The 9936-nt window shown below is 39.7% G+C and overlaps 1 protein-coding gene across 2 annotated transcripts in view; it reads left to right on the top strand.

The window, feature by feature from the left end:
* LOC144784386 (cytoglobin-2-like) overlaps positions 1 to 7314 on the top strand; it is a 367691-nt gene extending 360377 nt beyond the window's left edge. For both annotated transcript variants that reach the window (XM_078663117.1, XM_078663118.1), the window contains one exon: positions 3177 to 7314. In XM_078663117.1, the coding sequence (XP_078519243.1) occupies positions 3177 to 3344 (168 nt within the window). In that variant the 3' untranslated portion in view covers positions 3345 to 7314. The remainder of the gene's footprint in view (positions 1 to 3176) is intronic.
* The last annotated feature ends 2622 nt before the right edge of the window (positions 7315 to 9936 follow it).

Genomic DNA, 9936 nt, shown 5'->3' on the forward strand with positions numbered 1-9936 from the left:
TGGACAGCTTGAGAGTCAAGACCAACGGGAGCACCAAAGTACTCGTGTTACCTCACCCAGGGAAGCCGGGTGCATATGTGTCTTTTCGTGTCGGGTTTCGTCATCGTTGGAGAGCTGCAAAGAATTGCTGCAGGCGACCAGATGAAAAGTGTCCGATGGATCCAAGGGTGGATCGAAGATCTGAAGAACCTGAAAGCAGAGGGGACGGAGACTGGGTCACTTGCAAGTGACCAGGGGGGCAGTAAGAAGATGCCCACTGATGTTGGGGGATTTCAGGTGGAAGAGGTGAAGCTTGACTCTTCAGCCACGAGGACCAGGAGGCGTCGACAACAACCAGGAGTTGGATTCGAGCTGTCCCACATTGGATTTCGCATGCTGCAGTGTCGGTACCCGAATTGAGCCCAACAAGCCTTGGCAACAGCAACCCATGCAGAATGCAAAGATTGGCTTTGGAGTAGACCAGCAAGGTCTGAGGGACTCACCCTTTAGAGGGGAGTCAGAGCATGTATGGAGCAACCAGGTAAGCCAAAGAAACAAAAGGGTTACCTTTGTGGGGACCCAAAAGTTGATGAACCAGGGATCGCGAAGGGGCCTCAAGTAGAAATGCGAGAAGCGGGCCCACGGAACACTCGTGGAGTGTAGGCTCACAATCTTCAGTGCAGATGGTGCTCAGGGCTTGGACTATGAGTAGCCCAATGTTAAACTTCGGGAAAGCTTGGGAAGTAGATGCAATTGCAAATATAAACGGTGTCCAGGAATTCTGGTCTCACATCTCTCGTGATGGCTACAGGTCTCAGCTTTGCTGGGATCTCGTGTCGCCCTCGGAGATGTCTGGAAGTCCATGTCCTGTTTCGCAGATTTTTCGGGATTCGGCGGGAGCCTAGAAAATGCAGACTGGCAGGACGCTTCTTTGGTGCCTGCTTGAACAGGGGAGTCACTCTTTGACCCCAAGGGAGATCCTTCCGTCTTCTAGTCGAAATAGATTGTCGAAGTTCCAGGATATATGTTGCAGAGTTTCATCCAGGGTAATCTAAAGTCCTAGGGACTGTGTCCCTATACTTGTACTAAGTTTAGGGCATGGACTAACTCTAAAGTCCCACCTATGGGAGGACCTGGGGAGGGGGAGGGTTACACCCCTTCCACTTTGTCCAGTCTTGCGCCAGAGCTGGGGCTGAGTGCCCCAGCAACCGGTTTGAACTGGGGTATGCCCAGGGACACCGTGTGTGCCCCAGGCCCTGTCTGAAAAGCAATCACTGAATGCACCACCCTGCCCCAATACACTAAAGCCTGTCTGGGGAGGTGCTTACACCTCCCTGGACAGGAAACATATTGTCCAGGCCTCACCTACCGGAGTTTTGTCCAGCAGCAGGAGGTCAGACTCGTGTCAGTGGCAGCAGCATCCATTTTGTGATGCTGGGGCTCTTTTAAACTATTACCGGTCAGGTAAGTGTGTACCTGCCTTCTCCCTCTAGAAGGTTGGAATTCTACCCCCGCCGCCAGGTCTGGCGGGGCGGGGGGGTAGGATTCCAAAGTTAGCATTTACCGCGAGGTTATAATGCATTTAAGAGTATCTGGTATGGCTGTATCACAGAACAGCTACAAGGAAGAGATTCCGAAAGCTGCAGAGGGGCTCAGCTCATGCTTGGGCACCCTCTCACACAAAACCAAGCACTCTGCCTTCAAGATTGTCAAGACCTGCCATAGCAGTGACTTATCGGTTTATATGTGTCTGTATATATAGGTAGATATAAGTATACTATATCTTAGTAAGGGGTGCGAGCACCCCCTTACCCAGGCTGCAGTAGCAGACATGTGGTGCCATTTTGGAAGGCTTCCCAGGGGTGGCATAATACCTGCTTCAGCCCCTAGTAGGCCTCTGGGGTACCTATGCCCTTGGTACCTAAGGTACCATATACTAGGAACTCAGAAGGGTAACCCAGTAACCAATCTGGAGTGTACCTAATGTATATGCAATCAGTTTAGAGAGGAAGCAGCTAGGCTGGGGTCCTGGTTAGCAGTGCCCCAGCCAGACTAAAGTCGATAAATCAGCGAAACACAGCAAAAAGTGGGGGTAATTATAGTAAAGAGATCCTACTCTCCTACAAAATAGTTTGTAAAGAATGATTATCACAATAATGAACAATTCTGTAAGACTGCCGTCCTTTGGGAGTTTCTGAAAGCCGATACACAATTCCTACACTAAATCTGCAGAAAAAATTGTGCTCATGTAAATTCAGAGTATATTGTTAACACACAAGATGTGAGCATTAGTATAGCTCTACATTTGCCACATAATTGCCCGCATAATTTGCAAATTTCCCAATTTATTTTTATTTCTAGCTCAAACAGATGAAAATAATAGTGTTTCAATTTTGTGACACATTAATTAGATAAGACTGACATGTAAATTAGATAAACTCGCTTCACAACTCTAATAACCCTGACAATGGCAGAGCAATGTAGAGTGGGTTGGGGACTGCCATTTATATGATGGAACTTGTAGTTCATTTGGAATTGTGAAATAGTTTCTATACTTTGATTCTCTTTGAAATTTTGGGTTTTATACCACTGGATTGTGTGCAATAAAACAAACAAATGTAATTATCTATCTATCTATCTATCTATCTATCTATCTATCTATCTATCTATCTATCTATCTATCTATCTATCTATCTATCTATCTATCTATCTATCTATCTATCTATCTATCTATCTATCTATCTATCTATCTATCTATCTATCTATCTATCTATCTATCTATCTATCTATCTATCTATCTATCTATCTATCTATCTATCTATCTATCTATCTATCTATCTATCTATCTATCCATCCATCCATCTATCTATCTATCTATCTATCTATCTATCTATCTATCTATCTATCTATCTATCTATCTATCTATCTAACTGCTTGTCTGTCTATCTGTCTATCTATTTATTTATTTGTCTGTCTATCTTGGTTTTAAATACGATTATAGCATTGGCTGATGATGTAAGAACACTTCCTACTCAAGAGTTATGGCTACTTTGTGTGATTCAAAAATGGCAAATATTATAACTAATGAATTTGGCATGCCTTGTGGATATGGTGAAAATAACATTTTCCACTATATTGTCTCAAATAAAATGATAATGGGAGATGAGTGATGTCATTTTTTTTGTCCCTACTTACAGTTTCTATTTGAGGTGGTCTTGAATGTTCTGACAGATGCCCTGGGATGTACCTTTACTCCTGACATCAAAGCATCCTGGAAGAAGCTGTTTTCGATCCTGAATGACTACATTGCCTCGTGTTATGCTGCCACACCTCTGGTGTCTACTGAGCCTGGAATCACAGTGTGAAGCGAAAGAGAACTGATGAACAACAAACCCAATTGTCTTTTCTTACATCTTGTGAAGGCTCACCATACTATATGTAAAGGGAACATTTGAAAAATGAACTTGAACACTTTCTCAGCTATATTACCACTATTTTCAAAATACCGCCATCTTTTCACTGTTTTACCTACACAGTTTTACAATTGTGAAATAGAAGTACAAATCAAATTGATAGTGCTTTAATAGGAATTCTACCATGTTAATGTTATTTTTCTGGCAATGTTTTAACCTGTCAACAAGATGGCACAAGTTCAACATTTCATATTGTACTTTTATTCAAATATACTATATGACAGATGTTGCGTATGTGTCGAAGGGGTTTTTGCATGAGGCCTTGCGTGGCCCAAAGTGGCACAACTATGGCATTGATTTATTTATCATTAAAAAAGCCCGTAGGCACTGTTCGAAATTGCACATTGCTACACATGTGCCTGCACAACCCTCGATAAATATACCCTTATGTTCCATTTAGTTAGATTCTCACTACTTCACTAATGAGATGCCTACAGACTCAGTAGAATAACTTCCATCCACTTTAGGTGGAATACTAAAACAGAAGTAAACTGATAAAATGTTAGAAAATGTTTTCCACTTTATTGCCATTACTGGATTTTGATATTTGACTGGCAATAATTGCTGACTGCTGCAATGAATTTTGTAGCTCAGCAATAATATAGGAATTGTAAACACATTGTGGTGAAATCAAGGAATGATGCCGTTTTAAATGTATAAAAAACAATGATTTATTTCAAAGTCAGTTTTTTAGCCTTTACACTTCATATAGCCATATTTACATGAACAATATAGATGTTAAACGGAATTATGACAAAGCGCATAAGTTAATACCTGTATACAGCTCATTATTTTTTTTTCAATTCCTTAAAAAAATTAGTCAGTTAACAATACCATCCCAGAAGCATCTAGAAAGAAAATGAAACCAAACAAAATAATGAATTAAATTTACATTATTTCCTAAAGGAATAGCCTGAAGAAAATGCTTTCTAGAAGCACTGGACTCAGGAGAGGAAAAAAGGGTGTGCTGTTCAATAAAAAAGCCACAGAGCTATATCCGCAGTCACATCTCTCTTTATTGTCATCATCTTAAATGTGTTTTGTCTGACGTTGTTTATTAGTAAGAACTGTGTGTATGCTTAGCAAAAGCCATGAAATAATATCAGGTAAAAATGCCAGCCGAAAGATGAACAACAGAGTTGTTTTAAAACTAAAAAACAGATAGAGAATTTTTACCTGACAGATAATCCTAATCATCTATGCTTGTGGGCAATTCATTTAGATGTATGTGCCCTTAGAGTCACATTTAAAGACACAATTGAAACGGACAAAGCCTCAGAATGCCATTGTCACAGTGGTGGGGATGTCTGTTGTGCCAGCTTCAAAAACAGAAGGCAACAGCTCAAGAAGTCCACAGGAAAAAGAGTGTGTTTGAGAGTATACCATTTTCATGTTAAAACACAAAATGAATACATGGCACTGGCCTTTCCCTGGTGTCTTTTAAGAGATTCCAAAGCATCTATTGTAAATCAAAAAAATACAAAGTTACATTATATCCTTCCTTATTTTCACATTGCAACCTCATTATTAGAAGCTAAACCTTGTAAAGTAAATCAAGCGATCATATTTTCATTGATAGATTAGAAATTAGGAAAAATAATATAGTATCGACCAAAAAAGTAATATTTGGCATTGCCAACTTAAGTATATGGAAAGTGAGTTAAATCAAAGTTAATTGTCTTCTTACTTTTAGGGGAAAGGTTACATTCAGACCCAGCTTTAAATAGTGATAAAAATACATACAAAACCATGGGAGACATCGTTTACCACGCATTCAGTTCACAGTGGTACTATTAAATCGTGGTTTTCACTACGCAAGTTGTTACACTGACTTGCACTGGAGGGCGCTGTTGACTAAGGAATAGTGTAAATTACTGTTTCCAACACCTTCCCTACTGTATGTAGACTGGAGTTGGAATAGTAATTCACACTATTCCTAAGTCCAGCACCCCTCCAGCGCAAGTCGATGTAACGACTTGCGTTGTGAAAACCGCAATCTATCAGACCGCGTGGAAATGGCGTCATACATCCCAAAACCATCATTTAATGTAATTATCCAATTTCAGCCTATTTCATCTAGTTGTTCTATACACTACATTATTGTGTCTAGAACTTACCAATGTGTTCATGAGACCAACCCATATGTTAAAATGAAATATAAGTTATGTAAGTGACAATCACCCACAAGAAGTAAGTAAGAAAGTCCTTTTCAGCTGCATTTAGAAAATAAGTAAAACAAGATGAGCAGTAGGAATGATAATCGTTATTTTTATTTTATTATGTTATGTGTTATTTTATGCAATGTTATGATATGTTATAATACTGCATATTTGTAAAATACACAACTGTCAATAAGGCTTTCTGGAACTGTGCTGATAAGAACACCTGAGGAAAAAATATTTGAACACACTTATTAGAAACTGTTGATACTAAGGTGCAAGCTGAAGCGCACATAATCAATTCGAGAGTTAAATGTCACTGCTAAGGTGTTCTTTAAGATGGATTCTGGTTCAGAGACTCATTAGCCACCCATGCAAGAATGACAAAAGTGGGCAATATATGTGAAAATAAATTAGTAGGAAAGAAGGGTTTGCCCCAAGATGAATAATAAACAGTATATTGTGTCTTAAACTGGATTCTCTAATAGACATGCAACCAGTACAAGGCCTTCAATATTACGGAAATGTTTTCACAATGAGAGGCTTTAGTGAAAGTCTTAGCAGTAGTGTCCTGAACGGACTGGAGTCTACAAAAAACACCTTTTGACACACACAGATTGTTAGAATAGTACAACATGGATTGTACCAAACAACCTCAACTCTAAAAGTGTAGCTGAGACATGGAAGCAATCTTTTTAGACATTTCAGATGTTAAGTACAGCTTTGCCATACTGGAAATGTGTTTCTACAAACACAAAACAAAGCAGGTACTCAAAACATTTGACACCTCTTGAGGGTTGCCTATGCCTCTTGGTCAGATGGGCTGGATGTTATTAAACTTATATCTACTAAAAGCTTTCTTAAATCCCAGTTGTGTAGAAAGATTCCATATAAAAAATATGTTCATTCGCTCTTAAAGAGAGTTAAAAAAGAAAATCTTTTATGTGACTATGAGAGGACTACTTCAGCATAATAATGATGTATGTGTCACCAGTGTAATTGAAGAAAAAATTAGAAAATACGTAATAATGGTTGTCAGAGAATAAAAATGGGCCTTAAAGAAGATGAGGGAGATGGTGGAGCCTAGGGCATACTACTTTTAAACTGAGAAGGCCTAAGTTTCAGTTAATGTTGATGCTCAAGGAAAGACATTATTAATTTCTGGGCTATGCCAGAGTATCTTGATATCATGATACCTGTGGAGTAGCAAGATATTGAATAGGCTGATAATTCAAATCTAGGCCACTGAGGAAAAAGAATCGTGGATTTTACCCAAAAACCCTTAAGAAGCTCTGCTCTTGGTTGATTGCGTTTCTAGATGGTAGTCATATGCAAAGGTAGGAGTAGTCCAGTGGGAAGAAGAGAATCATGTGCATTAATGTATCTAGTTCATTATAATAAATGTTTGTCTCTGAATTATAAATACAAGATTTTAACAACGAGGCGGCAGTTCCAGGCTAAATCCTGACTTTTTGTGACATCAAGTAAACCTAAATTGAACATTACATTGCTAATCACATTTATATTATCATCTTCAATAATCCAATAGATAAATATTAAACATAAAGAACTGGGGGCAGAGGGATTCTTGTGTAGTTCTGTTGAACTGATATTTTAGTCTGTATATACTTTGAAATCTCATACTCATGAAACATAATATAATATTAAAATACAGATGTATTACATGTATACCTTGACCAAAATGCTTTGTTGTTTGTTATCAAAATGACTTAATAATAATAATAATGTTTATTCAGATGTGATCAAAACCATAAAAGATACTTTGAGATAAAAGCAAGCAATAAAACACTTCATCATAACTGGTAAAATTAATTCAGGGTAATGTGCGAAAAAGGCAAAGGCCAATCAGTCATTAAACACATTTAGAAATTCTAGAGGTGAGTGCTGTTCTTAGGACATTCGTGACTGCAAAGAGCATGTATTCATCAGGCAAAAGCTGCAGATACATTAAGGCGACACAGGCGTGCCTAAATCTCAACACGTTTAAAAGGGGCTTAAGATACAATGTCCTTGGGGTGAGTAGAGTATTTTCATATGAGGACAAAATATAGGGTATCCTGTGCAGACCTATCGTCGCAGCCACAGGGACCTCTCTCCTTGTCCTGTAAAACAAACCCAGCCGGTGAAGCTAAAAGGTAATGGAGCTGATTATATCTAAAACAAGTTATTAAAAATCTATCAAAAGCACTTGTTAAAATGGAAAGATAATTCTCCATACTCTGTACTGAATTTAGAAGAACATGTCCTCTCACTGCTGGTTTGATAAGACCAATATTTTTATGGGAAGCCATAACATGTTTTAAAAGGAACTCCTTAACTATAATCAGTTCCCGAGGCTTCACTGAGTCATGTTTGAGAAATATATCCACCCTGCCCAGAGCTATAAAATACTCTGTAGCATAACCAAGGGGTTTTTAGTGCATGGTCTAATGATAGACAATAAAATAATCAAGCAATTGATTTCTAACCCATTATTAGACCAGATCTTTACCCAGCACATCAAAGGCTTTACTGCCACCAGGTAAGCTATATAGTTAACTCCTAGTTTTTCATGTATGGAGAATGATGGGGAGCCCCGGAGAACCTTCAGGATTCATCTCACAAACTTATTTTGGGCAGTCTAACCCCAGACCTCGCTTCCGTACAAGACCTTATAAATGCGAAAAGGATGATAAAGCTTTAAAATCACACCCAGAGACCAAGTGCTTAAACTATGAGCATCATTTGCAATGGCTCCCCCGGCTGTGCTCATGTCACCTACTTTCCCATCCAATAAATATTTCCAGTTCAGTTTTGCATCACCCCAAAATTCCCAGATAAGGGAAGGCCGGGACCTTGTTTAGAATCTGTGCACCTGCCTTAAATGTCTTAAAGTGGGTCACCCGAGGGCCAACTTCCAAAACATATGACTTTTTGAAGTTGGCCGATAAGTCCAACCCGTTCATTAAGGAAAGAAATACATTAATCGGGGCCTGTAGGCCCATCGGTGTGTGCGCACTTTTTGGGCGGCAACTCGGCAATTATCGGCAATTAGTGGCACTACTTAAGGAGACCTCCCCTCGGTCTCAGTATTCCACGGAGCCGCGGGTAGGCATTTATTTGAGCGAGGCAGTGTGCACGAAACTGTAAGTATGGCATAGCAGCTTAAAAGGAGCAGTCCACAACGCTGACTTCACGATTATGATGACTCCTTATCCACTCCTCCTTCCTTATCTCCTCTGTACAGAATTCAGTTGGGACACCCTTCCCACCCGTTTTTGAGGCCCATGGAGCAGTGTCTCCTAAAAAATAAGTATGTATTATAACATTGAACTTACCCTGCATACCAGACTAAACTCCCCATTCTCCACCCCATTTGTAAACCAGAATACAGAGAGTTTTTTTTCTGTTAATTGTGTGTTTGTCTTGTCTGTCATTTTTTATCCACAGGACACTGCATTAGTGTTTAAATACACGATGATGGCTAAAGATACATCATTCACTTTGTGGTACACTTTTCTTACAGGTCACAAGTGTTTGCTCAGAAGGCAGCGCATTTTTACTGTCTGTAACTAATTGTGTTTTCTTTTTCCTGATTAACATGTAGAATGCCATATATAGTGCATGATTACTTGCATCCTCACTTACCTGTACATATCACTAGTTTCACTTTATCAATATGGTTCTTGTTAACATAGTGGGAATAGAAGGGATCAGTTATACTGCTGATTAAGAAGCCCCAAAGATTCAAAATATGTTGACTTGAATAGGAGCATCCGCACATTAACACAGGACATCTCCGACCCACTGCTTTTAATAGGACCAGCTTCAGGGAATATTAAAGTTTTTAGTGCACAGGGGCCAGGTCCTTTTTAATCTCACTTTTTTACTCACCCTCGACCCTTCTTCTGACAAACCCCTACACCACACATAGTACTGAAGATCAGTGCTCCCGCGTAGTCATAGGTCGTAGCACGCACCATTCCGCAGCGGGACGGGAAGACCCCCATGATGAAGCAGGACACCAAGGGCCCTTTTGCTGTGTGAGGGGTTTTCAAGCAAAAACTGTGTGCTTCCAACCAATGTAGGAAACACAATCTAACCAGTGAGAACATATCCACTGAAAGAAACTCATCTATAGGTGGATCCTTGTGTTTTATATAGATTTCCAGACGAGGACGAATCCACCTCCAGTTCCCTTCCGGGACACTACCTCTTCACTCCCTGTCCTGTTTTTTGTAGTTGAAATTAGTCCACACTGGTAAAAACCCCAATCCTAAAACTTTTTGGTCACTGGTGAACAGGAGGTCCTCGGGCGTTACTGG

Source organism: Lissotriton helveticus, chromosome 10, assembly GCF_964261635.1.
Source record: "Lissotriton helveticus chromosome 10, aLisHel1.1, whole genome shotgun sequence".
In the NCBI taxonomy this organism is placed as follows: domain Eukaryota; kingdom Metazoa; phylum Chordata; class Amphibia; order Caudata; family Salamandridae; genus Lissotriton; species Lissotriton helveticus.